Here is a 20,606-nt window from a genome sequence, read left to right on the forward strand (position 1 = left end):
CTGAGGGTTACAATTTTCAGAACAAACCACTATTTCACATTCGATCGATTACAATTTATTGTTTTAGCAATAATGTCGTAATTATGCTCTCGTCGCAATTCTTTTTTTTTCTTTAATCAGCCGCAATTTAACCAAAGACTGTTTTGAAAGAAAGAAAATTCAATTTTCTTGCCAAAATTAAAAAAAAAGCCGCGGTCAGTTTTCGTGGTTTTAGAGTATACTGTATGTTGAGACTGAAATAGAAAAAGCGTGTGATTTTTTAGGGGAAAAATTAAACTGAAACAGATATCGTAAGTTGTAGCATGGTAAAGATTTATTTGAAATAAGATCCCTCATCCTTTATCTGATCACGACATTATGATTTTAAAATCTGATATAAGAGGAGGACAAAACTTGAGATTTGTGTACTCTGTTTTAAGTTCAGCTACCCATACAACATGCTTAAACTGTCAACGTTGTTGCTTTTCTTTCTTTTCGTCGGCGTTGCTAATAGCAATGACTCATGTGACCGAAAGGAGATGGAAGACACAATCTGTAGTCTGTGTGGACAAAGGAAAGGAAGTCAATCAACTGGAATCGGTATTTTACAATTAAGGTCTTATGAGAATCATTTTTAAAATATTCATTGGGGACGTCTTATCATTTTAACTTTTCAATCGTCAAATTCCCTTACTTATGCAGTAATATACATTCATCGCCTGCATACGGAGTTTTGTATCTCTCAGAAGATTTGATACGAAAGAGAGGGAGAGAGAGAGTTTCTAAAACGATGTAAATTATTGAAGAACAATTTGATGAATCAAGAATTTCAGCATTCTCGCTTAAAGTAATCATTTTGTAAGTGCTATGGTCGACACAATGACCTGATGAGCAAATATAAATTACCATAGAGTCAAATGCTGACTGACGTTTTTCATACTAATTGTTAGTCTATTATTTACACACTGTACTGACGACGGATTTTCCTAAAAAAAATTTTCGATCATGATAAGGATCACACGGTGTGTGACCGGTCGGAAGGGATGCTCACTCTTCTATGTCACCTGATCCCACCTCTGATGTTTCAGAAGTCCATGTTTGCTCTGCTTCTATGTCTATTTTGTGTTGTCGAATCTTGGTTACTCTAATTGTCCATAAAAAAAGTCATTCGATTTGTGTAAAATACTTAAAGGGACTTGGACACAGTTTCAATTGATTTTTAAAAACCAATTTTAATGTTTATAATTCCTTACTAAGGCATCATCTATTGATTAGCAAAAATTTGAAGATCATTTGTTGATTGACAAACAAGATACATGCAGAACTTTAAATTCTATATAATGTAAACAAGGCTCGTGCCTTGTTTTTGTTTACATATAGAAAATATCATATTTATAACAAAATGAGGTTCAGAAAATCGACAGTAACTGTCAAATTGTATTTAAAATTAATTTTTATTTGAAACTATCTACTTTGAACAAACATATATTAGTATATTACCCTGTGTAAACAAAAACATTACAGTAGTCTTGATTACATAACAAAGGTTGGATCTCTAAATTTGTCTTGTATCTGAACAACTGGTGTTCAAATTTTTGATATCATTAGAAAGACCTCAGTTAAATACTCGTAACATGGAAAATTAAATTTTGAAATTTTGTAAAATAAAGGGTCGGCACTTCAATTAATCAACGGCATTCGAGATATCGGCAATAATATAGATGCTATACTTTTCAACTGTTATTACTAGAATGAACAAAAAATCGAGATAGATTGTTATATATATTTCTTTCTCTTTTTCAATTTAGGTCAACAAATTGCATTTTATGCTTATATGTCGAGTAGCATCCAGATAAATACACTTTCCAAGCACAAAATATTTGTTTATGATCGTGTTGAGACAAACCTTGGAAACGGATATGACGCCAAGTCGGGAAAGTTCGTCGTTCCAGAAAGTGGGGTCTACGTAATACACACAACAACCGTTTCATACGATAAATCTTCCAGCGTAATAGAACTAGTTAAGAATGGAGTTGTAAAAGATATCGCATTTGCTGACTCGGGTAACCACGAAGACAGGGATTCCTCTTCTACATTAACCATACTGAATTTGAAGAAAGGAGATGTAGTGTATACAAGAGTCGGGTCCTGGCATGGAGGAAAATATCTAGAGAGCAACAATTATGCCCGAATAAGTTTCTCTGGATTTAAACTCATGTAATATAAGTTCTCTGAAATAAATGGATTGTTAAAAGACATGTATTTTGTTATTTTCTGTTTCAGTAGATAATCATTACGAATTTAAGGAAAGATGTCAACAAATTTCCACAATAATTGGATTTAAAAAAGACAAAAAGTTATAAAGACTTTTAAAAAAAAGTTGTAGACATACTGAATTTTGAATATCCTAGATTTGAAATTTCTTAATATTTTGGACATTTATAGATCTAATCACTTACAACCAACATAATATTTGATTATCAAATTACCGTAAAGCGGGTTTTCTTGGCGGGTGTAGAATTTGGTGTTTTGCCTGCTCAAAGATATGCCAATAATTTTGACGTAATTTATTTTAGCGGACATAGGATTTCAGCTCTTTGCAGATGAAAAATAAGAAGAGTACTGACTATTTTAGCGATTCAAATTTAAGCGGACTACCACCAAAACGCCAAAAATTAGCTAAAATTAGGACCCCGCTAAAATAACCGCTATTCGGTATTCCATTTTTGAACATTTTTAACGAACAAAAGACAGGTTTTTAGCAAAGAGTCAATGATAAATTTTGATAGTGGGCTCAATGACCTTGTTTGCTAGTGACTTTTATAGTAGATCGAATATCGAATATTTACATTCCAATAAATTTCCTCTATGATTCTTTACAAAATAAGATGCAGTATATTTTCTCATGAACTACATTAGGTATGCATCACGAATATAAGCATGAATATCTCCATTGTTACGTCATAATACCGCTCTTGACGTCAAAAAGTCAAAAAATATAGTGCACACTGTTTTGTTTAAATGACAGTTGAACGGCGTAAATCTATGGCAAGTCATCAAAAAATAATGTAAATATAAGAAATGAATTTAATTTTTTGAAGATTCATGAGGTATATGAACTACAATGCTTCACGCCGGCATATTTATCATGAAGCGCTAACGCGCTTCATGAAATATGCCGGCATGCAGCGTCGCAGTTCATAACCTCATGAATCTTCAAAAATTTAAAATCATTTCTTAATTGACTTTTTGCATACAATATTTTAAAGCTCAGAAGTCTATTGAAACAATATAAACATAGTACAGAGAAAACACTGATCTCTGGGTTCAGGTGCCATGGAATATATAAAAATATCCCCTACCGACCTACTGCACTTGTTCTTGTTCTTGATAGAGCAAAAGGAAAAAAAAAACAGGCAATACAGTGCGTAAATATTTGGGATATCTGAAAAACGCCAGAAAACATTCGACCTAATGATAGATTGTATTTGTTGACTTGTCGCAGGATTGGGAAATATCGACTTTAAACAGGGCTACTTATCATCAATTCATTTTTTTTTTTGGTAATATCTGATATGTTTAAGTGTCTCAGCTTCATATATGAGTCAGATATTCAGAAAAAAGGGGTAATTTAAAAGTAATCATTTTCGACGATATATTTGAATGAAGGTCATAGGCGCAGGTTGCGATATCTTCTGCTTATTAAAATGAATACAGAAATAGATTGGCTAGTAATGGAGCACATTTTTATTCCTTACTAGTATACTCAAGTACCCCTGCTATTGATATAATTTAAGATTGCCAAAAATCGTCAAATTTCACAATGTCCCTTTTCACAATATATCAGTTTTCAAAAGAATCTTTGCATTTATTTCACAGATTTTTCATGAGGAAAGTTAAATGAGATAAAAAAAAGAACAGAATAGTATTCAGAGATTTTGATTAAGATTTAAGTGAAAGTCTCAAGAAAAATAAAGGTAAACGTTGAGACTACATGTATACAGATGACATTCAACTTGTAAATAGTTTTCTATATTCCATGAAAGAGGATATTCCAAGAGCTGCATAAAATAACTAGTTGTTATTATCGGGAAATAACGGAAAAATTTGGCGTCAATTCAGTGTATAAATAATGGAATAACAATAAGTATGAAAAAACGTCAGTCATTTTCGGTGTTCTGCAAATTACAAAACCCGATGAGTTCAGAGTAGCTCTGGCAGTGGCTCTGGCGAGAGTTAGGGAGACTACAGTGAGATAGGGTAAATTATTCACGGAAATGTGGCTAGGATCTAGGATGTGACTAGCACGTGCATAGATGGTAAACAGAAAAGTTATATTGCATTTTAGCTTTCAACACCCTATAATATCATTCTGTAGAAATGTACTTCATTCAATCTCTCTTAATTGAATTCATTCAAACTCAAATTATGAGTTCTCTATGATACCATTTTCTGCTGTCTTGAATTAAAATTTCTTTTTTGATAGATATGTTTGCATTGGAAACGGGACTATATTTTTGGCGTCAAATTAGCAAAAGAAGCACCAATGTGACTTTAACTGACAAATTAGCTGAGTGAGAATTGCATTAATGGTTAGTCGAATACTACAGGAATTTTACGCTTGATAAATTCCTTTATTGTACTATCATTGAATACAGTTGTCAGGCGCATTCCCTGGCCAAAACACGTGATCATGAGTATAGATATGTAAAAAAAAATGTTTTGTCCATTTTAAATGTCCGTTTATAATATTTGCATTTTGCTCATAAGAACATTTTTTTTGTTTTGCACTTCATTGACATTATCATAGATTGACCTGAACCACGCGTTCGAAGTAAAATGTAAATATGTATTGGCATAAACGTATTCAATCAACAATTGGTCAGTTGCTCCTGGTTAGATCCTCTGTGTGCATTAATAACAAAAGCCATATAAGGCAAACAAAGGTTTGTCAATGTTGAAGATATTACTCATTGATTTTGTACCAGCGTATCGGTCGCTAGTGAGCTCTAATTTTTGCCGTAAATTATGAAATTATATGAATAGATAATTATATTGTTATTTTAATACCTCCTTATGCCAACCTTTTCTGTCGAAAATCATGAAAGTCTTTCAGAAATGTCTGGAAATACTAGGACATTTTTTAACAGGACATGTTTTCAAAAGAAACAGACTATAGCAATTTCCTGTTTATTGCCAATTTTATTTATTAAACTGGTTCTACCCTATAACCTTTGAATAGATAAAGCTAAACCACGTGTCTTGAATTTAAATCACACTAACTATAGTAGGTGTCCGTACAAGTTAGATTGGACACGACAGTCCAGAGATTAGAACGCTTTTACATACATGTAGATATGTTTTGTTTCCAGCATTTATAATTTGAAAAATTTGACGAGACTGAACTTAAGTCAAGAGGTCAAAGTTCTTGATAAGTCGAAGTCAGATTGTAATTCTATGAGTCATTATAATTACTGTACGGATAATGTGAGATAGTAGTACACAAAATCAAAAATATTTGGTCATAATGTAATCGTATTGAATATAATTACCCTACTAATCTTACTTTATGCATTATTTATAAGATATCTATGAATATCTGAATAATTGTGTAGTGAGAGGTTGGAGTCACATAATCCCTTTAGTAATTATAATGAATCATAGAATTACAATCTAGCTTCGACTTAACTGAGGTAAGTCTCTTCAAATTTTTAAATTCTATTTCGTTATAATTACTTCCGGAATTATGTGAAACTTCAAAACGCAGATCAAATGTTTCAAAACATAAGAAAAATTACATGATCATAATACTATTCTACTAACTGAGAAGTCCCCCACTCTAATTTTTACCTGATGCAAAACTTTCATTTTCAAAAATGATGTCTTTTTCGTAGAATTCGGAAAATGTTGTATATATAATATCCAATGTGTTTGTAAAGAGTGTATAGCGTAGTAATTAAATAATCCTGCTATTGCGATCATAAAACCTATTTACTTAACAAAGAGACTAAAGAATATTTCCTTATAAAGAAATTCAACGCTTACTTTATTTTAATATCGAAACTTTAAACAAATCCTTTGAAAGGTCATTTATCAAAAACATACTGTATACAGGGTTTTTTTTCGCCGCGTGTTATTTTCGGCCTTTTGAACTTGTAAACAATTTTGCCCCGTTTTAAATTCGTCCAGTCATAGTTCTGATTTAGAAATTATGAGATGTAAATTGAATTCGCCCACTTTAAATTTCGCCAAAACAAGGAGAGGGCAAAGGGGCGAAAATAAAACGGGGGCGAAAATTTCCCTCTATTCAGTATGCTTTTGGAATGCAGTGTTTCGGGTTTTATGAAAATGGGTGTATATGAGCATCTTCAACAAATGAATAAAATGTGAGACAGTCTTACCCTATAGTTGCAATGACAATGTCGATAGTTTTGAGAATTTTTCCAGTCCACAGTGTAACAATGTGAATGTGACTTTTTACCATACACAGAGACGTAAGCGTAGTCATGAACTTGGTCTTTCAGTAAACCTTTAATACATCATGTCTCCTTTGATTCATTACTACCTTAGTTTCTACATAAAAAGTAAGGTCTACATCATATTCGCACCAAACTTTACTCTCTCCTTTTGAAACTTTTAAATAGTCTTCTTGAAAAGGCCAAGGAAAGTCCAATTTTTGACTCCTCGACACTAGAATATAGACTCGGATCTGTAATTAAGGGAATTGCAAATCACAGACATTTTTAACCCGCACGTTTTGTGGAAGAAAATGCAGCTAAAACAATCCGTCTATTCCTTTTACTTCAATATGCCAACAAAGGAATTGACACTGTTTATATAAGTAATATCCTTAGTCACAGAAGGGGCAGTCTTGCGTTCCACCAAATATCAATTATAAAAACCCTTTAGAATTTTACTTAAATTAACCGAGTCAAGTCCACTGAAATATTCTAGCAATATTCAATTTTTGAATCAAAAGTTTTAAAGAAAATTTGATTCAAATTTTGAATCACTGAAATATTATAGCAATATTTTTGCTAGAAAATATTTATCAATATATACTGGTGAGCCTGAGATATAGAAGATACCACTTAGTCTTATACACCTGTTTCATATTTCGATATTTTACTTGAAAAAGACGTTAATGGGAATCTACCAACCAAGCTCTAAGATAAACCTGATGACTTTAACATTTCAATCGCCAACTTCCCTTACTTATGCAGTAATACACCTTCATAACATGCATACTGAGTTTCATGAGAGAAATCATTTTTCCTTATTCTTAACTTCTACTAACTCTGACAATTTTTATCCTGAATTAAGGCCATTATTTACACACTTGTAGCGGGCTAGCACTCTATGCCCGCTGCCCTGGGTATGGCTACTCCCAAATAAGTATGACGGTAAATTAGAGGGGAGGGAATGGCCAGCCTCCACCCCTCTTAGACACCAAGGCAGTCATAAAAAAATATAAAATGTACTCCAGCAAAATAAATATAAATAAGAGAAAGAGTTAAATAACTTGAGATGATGGTTTATTCAGAGATAGAACTAGTTAATCAAAACAACAAAAATAAATCAATAATCGAAAATCACTATAAAATAATTGGCTGCAGTCGTCTATTAAAAATACTCTAATCAAAAATAATTAACTTTCCCCAATTAATTAAATACCAAAAATATGCAGATCAAGTACTAAGATTTTATCAGATAATTCCTATTCAGTGAATAATTAATTTGTCTAAGTCTAAAATTTCCAATAAAAATCTAGAGAAAATAGACCTACATCTTCCTAAGAAAGAGAAAATGGCTGGAGTCCCCGTTGAACAACGGAACTCTCCTTATATACTAACAGGAAACGGATTCCGTTCCAAACTAACGTAATCTGATTTAAACTAACGGAATACCCGTTCAAAGAAAACGGGAAAACTTAACGGAAAATAGTTCCACATCATAAAAACTATTATTTCTGAACACAATATTAAAAGACAATATAAGTTTTATTCATTCACAATAATAAAAGTAAATTATTTACCTTGGAAACGTAATTACTAAATATTCAGCGTGTCAAGACAGCGAAGTAATAAGGCCCGGCGGATCCAATAAAATACGCCGGAAGTATACCACAATGCATTGCGAAGACGAAAAAAATGTAAACAAGACGACTGGTAAGAAAACTTCAGTTTGCAGCCAAATAAACACATTTACAATCGTAATACAGGTAACATATTAAATTACATGTAATTTAGATAATGCTTGTTCAATATAACAGGAAAAGAACCCTTTTTAAGTGATTTACAGTACATAACATCTGATATCAGTATGCATGTCAACGTAAAATAGGCCAACACGTGTTTACATCTTAATATCAACCAGAATACTTATTTAAATACAATATCATACGGAAATATGAATAGTTCTGATAATATTTATAAAAGATACAACCATTATATTCATTTCTTAGTAAATTATATTAATATTTAAGGAATGAAGCTTATTTCAACTTATGTTATCCGATATAACATAACTTGGGGCAGTTTACGCTTTATAAACCGCGAAGCGGTTTATAAGAAAGCGTAAACCGCCCCAAGTTTTGTTATATCGGATAACATAAGTTGAAATAAGCTTCATTCCTTATAATTTAATTTCAGGGTAGACAATAGGACAATATTTCTTCCGGAAAAAGGTTTAAAGTTGAGCGTTATTTCAAAATTAACGTCAAGCGGAGTAATACGTTTTTGACGTAACTCATTGTGACGTAGGCAAGTTATGTTATACAAAATGGATAAATCCGTTTAACCAATCAAAAGACAACTAATATTAAATTATTTTAGTTTAAAAAATGCTCAATACACTCGTGGCTACAATTAGGGGTCATATCAAAAATCAAAACATTACACACTGCATATAATCGTCGGAATCTTCCTTTTTTCGAACACAAGAAGGGGAACACTGCAAGTGGGACCGGTCGAAAGGCAATACTCACTCCTCCATGGCACCTGATCTAATCTCTGATGTTTTGCGGGCTGTGTTTTCTCTGCTCCTATTTTGTAATAATTTATGGACTTTGGAGCACAAAAATTACATTTTACCTAATAAATAACGAACAGTTGTCATTTAAAATTTAGACATTTTACTTTTGATTTACAATTCTCCTTCGGCATTAAGCCTGCTCGAAATAGGTTAAAAACTATGCTGGACCAAATAAGAATTATTTACCGTTATAAGTTTTTTTTATTAATCAGACTAGAGTAATGAAGAATGTGTTGGAGCAGCCCATCATGAACACTAAACCCCGCCCTCAAAACCTTATTACTAATTGCAATTTAACGATAAACAATTACAATTAGAATTTAACGGACTTTTTTAATGCCCAGGATCGAAATAACCCGGGGTATATTTTTTTGTCATGTCTGTCTGCCTGTTTGTTTGTCTCCCGTCCATTTTAACCTAACGCATAACTATTGAGTTTGAGGGTGTCTATGGCTTTCATATTTCACAGATACATTCCTTTTGACAAGATCTTTCCATGAGCACCACCAAATTTGACCTCTTGACCTTGGGGTTTGACCTACCTTTACAAAATAACCTACTTAAACTTTGGTCATAACTTTTGAACAGTTGGAGCTAGGGTTTTCATCCTTCACATGTATTTTCATTGTGACAAGACCTTTCAGCTGGTATAAATATTATTTACCTTTGAACCTTCACCTAAGAGTTTACCCACGTTTTAAAAACTTAAATGTTTGTGAAAACTTTTGAACAGATAGAAATGGGGCTTTCATATTTCACGGGCGTAATCCATGTAGCAAGACCTTCCTTTAGGTACCAACATTTTACCTTGACCATTGGAAATTGACATGCATTTGAGAGAGTTCGACCCTCGCACAAGCTGTCACGCGTGCATCAGTGTTTCACAGACACATCTTGATTTTTTTGTTTACGTCTTTGCAATTTTTCTGCAAAATACTCACCCCCACTTAAATTCTGCACTGTATTTCATATACTGTAAAATCACATATTTTCGAGGGGTCAAAATTTCGTGTTTTGAGGAAAATCTATTGGTTCATGAGGATTCGAATTCGTGGTTCAAGAATTTTTCAGTAGTAATCAGACTTGGAGCAAACTACTTTGTAAAGTAATGCATTACAATACCATTACGTCAACAATTTGGGCATTAAATTACTATTACTCTATTTTCTAAGAGTAATGCAATGCATTTAAGTACTATTACTGTAGTAAAGTAATTCATTGCAATTACCATAATTCTACAAGTTGTAATCTTACTTATACTCAAACTTCGCTTTTTTAGGAAGAATGTCTTCAAAATCATAAGTCAGTTTTAAATATTTTTCATATTCCACAGATCCAAAATGAATTTTAACTACCCTATACATGTAATTATATTGGATTCCGAAATTTCGTAAAAATCCTTAGAAACAAAGATACATTGCGGGTTCAAGTAAATGTTCAACCAAGCCTCCTTCGTTACTCCTAACTAAGATATTGACTGTAGTGAAGGAAAAACTTCAAGAGTAGTGTGCAACAATATATTGAAGAAGTGGTGTGAATCATATGTGGATACTCAAAATTGATAATTTGGAGTACTTCTCCAAACAATACATTTTTTAATTGTTTCATAACCCGCAGGAATAGTGTGTTCTGGTGACATTCTAGCTATTCAAAAGGTGGCAATTATCAATTTGCAGTGTACATTAATTAGTGTATCTCATATGCAGATTAAACAAAAATATTTTGAAAAAACTAATTTAAAAAAATTCTTTGAAATTAATTTTTACAGGGTGTTTCAGCAAACATGTCCCGAATTTGCGGTTTCAATATAAAGTTAGATAGTATAAACGAAATAATTTTTTGCAAAAAATGAAAATCACGTAACCAAACAATTTTATCAATATGAAAGTTGAAGTAATTCTGAATCAATTATTTTTAAAACAGGCATTGTTTTAAGGGGGGACCTATGTCCGAAAAGTCTTTGTGTGAAATTTTCAAAACTTTGACATTTATTTCCTGACCACTTGCTCTTAATTTTTAGGTATTAAAAACAATACCTTTATATGCTTATTTTTACACATGAGCGCGTGCAAAAACAGTGTGAAATGCTAAAAATAGATTATTTTAAGTCATTACAATGTATTGTTCTACCCCAAATATGCGCTTAAAAGAACCAAAAATGTCAAATCATATTCAAAATCAACATTTATTTAATCTATATGACTTGTGTCTTTAAAATGGAGGCAAATTCATTGAAATCCATCTCGCATGAAAAATTATAATGGAGCACAATGTAAGTATTACCCCATTTTTCTTGTCGTATTTTTTACAATTCCGACATTCATAACAGCTAATATCTTAAAAAGTCTTTGTGTGAAAATGTTGTTATTCATATTTTTTGAAAGAAATGATTCGTATCTTTATTTCAACTAAGAAAAAAGTATACCTTGATGATAAAAAACAAGAAATATGACGTTTCCTTTTATTTTTGTACTCTTGTGTCATAAATATTGACCTTTCTGCACTTGAAAAGGGTAAGTAAGCACTGACAAACACCTGAATATAAAACTATTTTACGGAAAATGAGTATTTTGTTTTGATTAGAAAATATTTAAATACATGTAGATATATTTTTTTTTTTTACATTCCATTCATTCTGCCCCCCTCCCCAACATTTCCCCGTCAACAACCAATGCCTATTAGAACCTAGGAATGACTTTATACAATAAAATCTGTACTATACATGTAAATCAATAAGCAAATATACACCTGTACAACTACATTTCTTAATTTTTTTCTTAGTTTTCTCCAGAAAATCGATAAATCGTGATTATAAAATTAAACATATTTTCCTGATTTAAGCCACTTTCTTTGCTGAATCTTATCTCTTTTTTGCACCATCATATCAGCATATTATCGAGGTATTTTTTCACAACAAAAATTGCCATGAATTATCAACCAAAGGAAGAGAATTCTAATATTAACAAACTCCATAAATCAAATAAAACTGTGATTAATGATGAATAAATTTTCCTTTTTGTAAATTGTGTGCGTAATTAATTATCAACAATGTTACAGTTGCAAAAGTCAACACGTAAAAACAAGCGTCGCTATTGTGACTCACATAACGCTGCCTTGACGTAGAACGACATAGGTCCCCCCTTAAAGTTTGACCTTAAGGTCAAGATCTAGTAAATGAAAGGTGCCTACAGATTTATCAAATTTAAGAAATAAATTCCTTTATTGATGCTTTACAACTTTAGCTTGGTCAAATAAGGTGTTTCGGGGTAAAATTTGTAGGTAAATAAGATTAAAAACTGTATTTTAAACTGTCATTTTCAATGAAAAATAAAAAAAAAACAGTCATGAATATGGGAATTTTTTTCATTTTCGACAGAGGAAATGTATTCAGATTGCCTACAGTCTCTCAGAAAACGATAATTAGTATGTTCGTGGCCTCTTCTTTAAATCAATATCAAATTTAATATAGGTATCCGGTTTACTTTTCATATGATTTCAAATTGAATGTCCTGAAAATACCCTTTTTTCTACATAATTCTGCTAAAGCCGTAAAGTACGGGAAACAGAAAGCTGAAATTTATTGTGACGTCATAATGGATCATGCACCAAAAAATTAGTCTAAAGTTATTTACTAGATCTTGACCTTAAGGGGGGACCTATGTCGTTCTACGTCAAAGCAGCGTTATGTGACGTCACAATAGCGACGTTTGAGCATTTTTCCCGCTGACTTTTGCAACTGTGATTATAGGCATAACATTGTTATTAATCAATAATGTACACAGTTTACAAAAGGAATCTTTTTTCATCATTTATAACAGTTTTATTTGATTTATGGAGTTTGTTAATATTAGAATTCTCTTCCTTTGGTTGATAATTCATAGCAATTTCAGTTGTGAAGAAATACCTCCATGATATGCTGACATAAAAATGCAAAAATTATAAGATAAAATTCAGCAAAGACAGCGGCTTTAATCAGGGAAATATGTTTAATTTTATGATTACCATTAATTGTATTTTCTGGATAAAACTAAAAAGAAATTAAGAAATGTACTTGTACCTATATTTTATTGATTTATAGTGTATGTAGATTTTATTGTATTATGTCATTCCTATGTTCTATTATAGGTGGTGGTTGTTGACGGGGAAAGGGGGGGGGGCAGAATGATTAGAATGAAGGAGAAAAGAGTTTATCTGTTTAAATTATTTCTTATCAAAACAAAATACTCGTTTTTTGCAAAATAGATTTATATTCAGATGTTTGTCAGTGCTAACTTACCTTTTTTTAGTGCAGAAAGGTCAATGTTTATGACAGAAGAGAACGAAAATAAAAGAAAACGTCATATTTCTCGTTTATTATATCATAAAGGTATACTTTTTTCTTTGTTAAATTAAAGAGAGGGGTGACTTCTTTCAAAAAATATTAATTACAACATTTTCACACAAAGACTTTTTAAGATATTACCTGTTATGCATGTCGGAATTGTAAAAAATACGACAAGAGAAACGGGGTGATACTTACATTGTGCTCCTTTATAATTTTTCTTGCGAGATGAATTACAATGAATTTGCCTTCATTTTAAAGATACAAGTCATATAAATTAAATACATGTTGATTTCGATTTTGATTTGACATTTTTGGTTCTTTTTAGCGCATATTTGGAGTAAAACAAGAATGTCTGAAAATAATCTATTTTTAGCATTTCACACTGTTTTTGCACGTGCTCCTGTGTAAAAATAAGCACATAAAGGTATTGTTTTCAATACCTAAAAATTAAAAGCAAGTGGTCAGGAAAGAAATGTCAAAGTTTTGAAAATTTCACACAAAGACTTTTCGGACATAGGTCCCCCCTTAAGTAGAGTTTTCAATTTAACGTCATTTTATGTGTTCTTAGAAGTCACAATTTTCTGTGACCGTCTTTATGTTGTTTCTGAAGTCCTTTACGACATATATTTGGACATATTTAATGAAAAGTCTGTTTCCTAGAAAGATATTTTTCATATAAGTATTTTTTTTCAAAAACTTATGCACTTTTATTGATAATTTTTGAAATTTTCCGTTTGTATTGTTTATTTTATGAAAATCCATAGATACTATTCTGAAAGGAAAAAAAAAACTCACAAAATGTGTATTCAATGCTTAAATAAAAAAAACCGTAATGACTTATTTTATATTGTTTGATCACAATGATACTGCAAGAAAATGGGCTTTAAATACAGTTATAATTTTATAAATATTTCATTATTGTGGAAAAAATAGAGACATCAACAAAAGTCGGGACATGTTTATTGAAACACCCTGTATTTAAAATATTAAGTTCGAAAAGGTACATGTAACTGTACTTTCAGTAGAATAAAAAGAATATTTGAATAGATACAGATATTTTATTTAAAAAGGTTAACTTTTTCATTCAATTCTATCATTTGCCAAATAAATAAAAAAAATTAATGACTAAATAAATAACCTAAACAATAATTCCCATCTCCATTTTAATATCTGAAAATATGTACATACAAAATAATGCTTTGTAATGCTGTGTAATGCCAGCATTACAATGGATTTTATGAGGTAATGCATTACATTACCATTACATGTAATTTTTGCTCATTACACATTACTAGCATTACTTTTAGTTCATGTAATGCATTGCAATACATTGCCACTACAATAAGCATTACCCCAAGCCTGGTACAAAAATTTGTGAAAATTACATTTCGTGGTGGACATACATTCGTGGGTCTCTTCATACCTTGAAACCAACAAAAAATTATACCCCCACGAAAATAAGTGATTTCACAGAAACAAAACAGTAATTAAGTGTGTTTTTGGGAAATAAAGATTTTGGTATGCCCATAACCCCAATCAATATATGAATAGTAGTTTGATCGATTTTACATAAATATTAGGAATGAATCACAGCAGTGTCATGTTCACGCCTAAGAATTGTCAAAATAAATGTCCTTTTTACAACAGAAAGACAAATTCTTGTCTTCAAAATCAAGAAATAAATCAGAGGGTTCCCGTTTCTGCTGGTAGGCATACGAAGCTTGGGGTAAAGACGATTTGGGCTGACTTTTGCCTGTATCCTCCATCAACACAGATCCGGTGTCATTTTTTGGTATCGTTTGCTGGTCGTCGTCCATCTGTATATGTATGACAGACTGGGCACGGCCTTCTGGAAACCTGGAATACACAAAATAAATTTATGGACAGAAGATGCTAAAACAAGCCAAATCTATTTTTTCCAAACAAAATCACCTGTTCCTTTTTCTCAATTTTATTGACTTATAAAATTATACATGGTATCTCAGCTGAATTGCAAGCTCGTTGAAATTCATAATCTTTTTATCCTCACAACACAAATGTGTATAGTCAAAATAAGCAAAAATTCAAGATGCTTCTAAAAAAAAACTAATGCCCCCGTATGGCAACATAAGGCAAGGCTTGAATTCTCTCAAATGCATGTCAAGCTCCAAAGGTAAAAGTCAAAATGGTGGTACCAAAAGGAAGGATATGTTACAAGGAATACACTTTTGAAATTAAAAAAAATCTACGAGGGTTGTCCAAAAAGTTCGTGGACAATGACGTTTTTGTGAAAATTAAATGGTTCTATATAAATCTTTGGTATATTAAAATATTTCTTATGAAGAAACAAATCAGAATGATTAAATTGTGTTGATGGAAATTAAAATTTTTTGTAAAATCAGGGTCTGTAAAGGTCGCGGAAAGTGCGCACGGACCAAGGTTTAAATGACATTACCTCAGATATAAAGTGTTCGGATTAAAATGATTATTTTCTATATAAGACAAGTCAAAAAATAATAAAAAGTTTATGTAAGACAAATAAAGAGGCTATAATCATTTTATGATATTTTAAGTATCGCTTACTAAATAGACAGTACAAATACTAAACAAAAACCGTATTTCTAACTGTTTAAAAGGTATAATCAAAGTTAGAGTTTTCAAAATGTGGGTCAAACTCTTAGGTCAAGGTCAAAAATATTTATAGCAGCTAAATGATTTTGTAAGAATAAATAAACTGTGAAGTATTAAATCCCTAGCTCCAACTGTTCAAAAGCTATGACCAAGGCAGCAGTGTGGAATTTGTTTTTTGTAGATCAACTCCATGGTCAAGAAGTCAAGTTTGGTCTAAGAAAGAGATCCAAAGGAAAGTCTTGTCACAAAAATACATCTGTGAAATATGAAAGTCATAGCCCCACCCACTCAATAGTTATGGACTAGGTTAAAGTTGATAACTGTCCGAGAGAGAGAAAAAAAAAATAAGCAGCTAAACAGACAGACAGGACAAATCAATATACTCCCGGAATCTTTTGATGCGGGGGCATAAAATTGTTTTAATTTAATTGCATTCATTAACACTACATTGTAGCTGCCTCGATAGAATTGCTTTACAACTAACCTTTTCTTTTTGATGAGGACAATGACAATTGCAATCACAGCAACTGCTACAACAGCAAAACCTGTAGCTCCAACAATGGCCGGAATATTGACGCCGGTACCTAAAATATATAGAGGATATTCAATGTTTTGTAGTTGAATATGGAATTTATTTCACGAGTGGGACAGGATTTTTGATATTTTCACGAGTGCGAAGCACGAGTGAAAATATCAAAAAATCCTGTCTCACGAGTGAAATAAATTCCATATTCAACTACAAAACATTGAATTTTCTGTTTATTACATTTCTTAAAAAGAATTCTTTGATTTTTTATTTGCCTCTGTCTTTTTGTAATACAGTCATAGGCTCGTGACGTCATAGTTGAGCGGTTGAGACGTCATAGCTATGTGGAGTGAAAACAAGTTGTAAACATGGATTTAGCAACATGTTTTTGGTAATTTTGACAGTTTTATTCACTGTCAGAATAGTTTATTTATTTTCATCTATCTTATATTAAGTCAAGGAAGATTTTTTTTACAGCAATCTTCGTTATGGGAAGGGAAATCGAGAGTTTTCCCGCACTTCTGATATTCGTCACACTGTGACAGGATATCATTTTGATATCCTTTCACACTGTGACAGGATATCATTTTTATTCAATGAATAAATTACAGTATTTCATGGGTAAAAATGTAATAAAGTCAATTATGGTGTTATGTCAATCTTTCACGTAATGTCTTTTACTAAAAAAGTTGTACAGATCTGATGTATAAGCTCTTGTGAGTGTTTGTCACATTGCTCACCTGAGTACTTCGGCTAGCAGAAAGCAGAAACAGTTGGGTAAACAGTGTGACATTTAACCCTAGACACAAAATTGTTTAGACTTTTTACTACAATTTCTAACTGTGATGTCTATAAATTAAATACATGCAGTATTTCATCGGATTTCTTAGCAGTATTACACGGTCTTGTGTTGAATTAACAAACATCTCTTTTTTTTTAAAGATATGAAGTCCTAAAAGTCAGAATCCCTTGGGGGGATATCACATCTGTCACCCATGTGAGGAAAAGTGTCAGATTGGATATTTTCTCCCACTGGGAATTTTTTTTCCCACAAATTAGTGCAATTGTGATAAATCCCACGGATATTGACAATGAGTCATTTTCTTCCGTACATTGTTAAAAATGGGATTTATCCCATAGTTTATGAAGAGAGATATTTCATTATCACAACCTATGAGATATAGTCAATTTTAAGCAATGTCTCATTGTCCATATCCGTGGGATTTTTCCCATTTGAAGACATTGTAGGAGAAAAAAATTCTTATGGGAAAAAGGTGTAATTGTTGCTAAGAGTAAAAATTCCACCATTCATTCTTCCATGGGATTCTGACTTTTAGGACATTATCGCTTCAAAAAGGAGATGATATTGAGATCAATATGAGACCATGCGAAAGTGATACTACTAGGAATTTCCACCAAGTGCTATAAGCTTTTTTGACATCACAGTTAGAAATGGTTGTAAAAAGTTTTGACAATATCGTGTTCGGAGATAAATGTCGCACTGTAATAGTATTGAAAACTATAAATATGCCCAAGTTTTTAAAACATTTTCCTATGTATTCCTATGTCAAATTTTACGGACCATTGTGGCCCAACCCTATCCCTAGGGGTCATGATCTGAACAAATTGAATCTACATTACCTGGCCATGCTTGGAAAGTTTGGAATTGATTTCGCTCGAGAACCAAAATTAACTAATTTAAAATTTTAATACATCAGTACATAAAATGAAACTGATAATAAATGACTATTTGCATGAAAAAAAAACGCCCCATGCAACGCTTGGCAAGTTTGGTTGAAATTGGTCCACTGGTTTTTGAGAAGAAGATGAAAATGTGAAAAGTTTACGTCGACGACGACAGGCAATGGACAAATTTTGGTCAGAAATAAGTTTTAATTGAGTTGGATAAACTAAGATGTACATTCTAGATAAGGTACCAGGAATATGAATGTTAAGCGATTTCTAAAATACCTGATTTGGAGGAGGATCCTGTCTCTTTTATCTGAAATATATTGTACAAAAGACTACATTTAATATATTTAAAATTTAATTTTATTTAACAAATTTATTTTCAATTGTTGCTGTGACGTCATTCCTTCTTGCAGTTTTAAAAATTTACCTTCGGCACTCCGATATTAGTGAACAGTCTGATATTAATCGTAATATCAGGCTGTCTCAGTACTGATATCCTTCAAAATTGGACTTTTACTGAACATAACAAATAAAAATTGTGATTATTTAGCAAACAGCAAATAAGTTAATTTTAATTATATAACAATGAGGATCCTGAAACAGAATATTAACCAAACAGAATTAGAATAAAATACTTCAAGTTAAAGCAAATATACTATAACTAAGGAAGAAAATGACAAGACCATGCAAAAACTGGTCTTAAGAAATATTTTAACCCCAAAAGATCGTTTCAATATTTTTTTTTAGAATGAATACGCTCACTGGGGCCGCCAAATAAACCCCAAAACTTTTAAAAACCTGTCATAAGAATTAAGAAATAATTTTTACCATAAAAAAATTTATGGCTTAAAGCCGCTTGGTCCGATTCTAATCGCTAAAAAAAAAATATTCGTTTTACTTCTTGAAAAATAATTGTCCATAAATTATTTCAACTTTTGTCAAATTAAATCCCCAAAGTCTTTTTCTTTTTAAAGATATCAAAATTCAAAAGTTAAAAAAATAGTTTTTGTTAGGTCACACAAAAAATAATCCTTTGTTTACACTGCGTGAAATCACCTTCGAAAAATTAAATTTATCGCTTACATGTATAACTCGTGAAGATCAAACCCGGCCATTTTTTCCACAACAAAGTTTACACGGGCAATATTCTAGCCCTCGTTACTAACCTCCCTTTTTAAAAATCTTTAAAAATTATCTGATTTTCTTTTATTCTGTAAATATGCATATTAATATAAAAATTACTATGGATTATATTCAGTTAATTTCTTAATTTTTAAACGATGTATCAAGACTTAAGATTCTACTAATGGAAAAAAATACTCGGGTTTGAATTCTCTTCATAATTAGATATAACCGATGAAAGTATTTTTTCAAAGGTGACTTCAAAACATATCTAAACTTCCCGTCAGGAACTGCTGTTTGTCAACAAGGTTTTTGGTCTATGTTTTCCATGTAAGGATTGTTGTAATAAACTATTAAATCAATCTTATAATTAATTTTTATATATTTTCTATGTAATGACATACTTTTATTGTTTAAGATTATATGTGCCTGTTTCGGATGAAGCGGCTTTAACTTGGACTTAACTTGAACTTTATTCTCATTCTCATACCTGGCGTCTCCATATGAGTGAAAAATTCTCGAGAGGGACGTAAAACAACATACAATCAATCAATCAATCAATATTCTCATAACTGACAAAACAGTGAAGAGGAGATATGTACAGTATAATGAACATGAAATATTACATGCATGAAGAAGGGATAACAGAGTAATATCAACTATATAAGAGAGCTAACTCTCTCAATTATAAAATCTAACAATTTACAAATACTGAAATAGTGCAGATTCGGTGCTTACCAATAAACAATCAATCAGTAATTTGTGCTGACCATAGATGATAAATTTCCTTATCTGGTTGAATCTGGTTGAATAAATATAATCGCAGGAACTCAACCAGTAAAACAATAGAAAGGTTTTCTACTTACTATAATACAAAATTATTCATTACATAATTGTAAATACTTTTGTCCTTTATCAAGGATGAATCAGACTAAATGAGACATTTCATTCTTTTTCACATACCACCTTTTGGCACGTTAGATTCTGCATGTCACACGAGTATCTCTGACTGTCGTACACCAATAAAGTCACGTGATCACTGAAGGTTATACCATCGTAACTCAGCGAGATATTCCAACCATGCACACCATTCGTCACTGAACGACGACGGCGTCGAGAAGATTTGAAAACAGAAGGCAAAGTCACAGTGATCAAGTTGAAGTGACGGAAAGTTGCATTTGTGGTCACAGAAAAAGATTCTGAGAGGTCCATTTCTTCAATCTTAGAAATATATATTTTAAGTTCAAGTAATTTTATTGACCATTGCATGTGTTTGAAAAAAAAATACATATGATACATTATACAACTGTTACATTTAAA

General features: G+C 31.7%; 1 protein-coding gene across 1 annotated transcript; it reads left to right on the top strand.

The window, feature by feature from the left end:
* The first annotated feature begins 419 nt into the window (after positions 1 to 419).
* Positions 420 to 2,215, top strand: LOC134246905 (C1q-related factor-like). The gene is made up of 2 exons (XM_062729252.1): positions 420 to 579; positions 1,788 to 2,215. The coding sequence occupies exons 1-2, from the start codon at positions 438 to 440 to the stop codon at positions 2,198 to 2,200; spliced, it is 555 nt and encodes a 184-aa protein (XP_062585236.1). The 5' UTR covers positions 420 to 437; the 3' UTR covers positions 2,201 to 2,215.
* The last annotated feature ends 18,391 nt before the right edge of the window (positions 2,216 to 20,606 follow it).

This window comes from Saccostrea cucullata, unplaced genomic scaffold, assembly GCF_032062105.1.
Source record: "Saccostrea cucullata isolate Sc308-1 unplaced genomic scaffold, CSIRO_AGI_Scuc_v1 ctg2932, whole genome shotgun sequence".
NCBI classification, from domain to species: Eukaryota; Metazoa; Mollusca; class Bivalvia; order Ostreida; family Ostreidae; genus Saccostrea; species Saccostrea cuccullata.

What these genes read in the sequence shown, in the direction of transcription:
- LOC134246905 (XM_062729252.1), top strand. Translation starts at nt 438, where the DNA reads ATGCTTAAACTGTCAACGTTGTTGCTTTTCTTTCTTTTCGTCGGCGTT. An exon ending in AAGTCAATCAACTGGAATCG is followed by an intron (nt 580 to 1,787) that starts GTATTTTACAAT and finishes TTTTCAATTTAG; the next exon opens with GTCAACAAATTGCATTTTAT.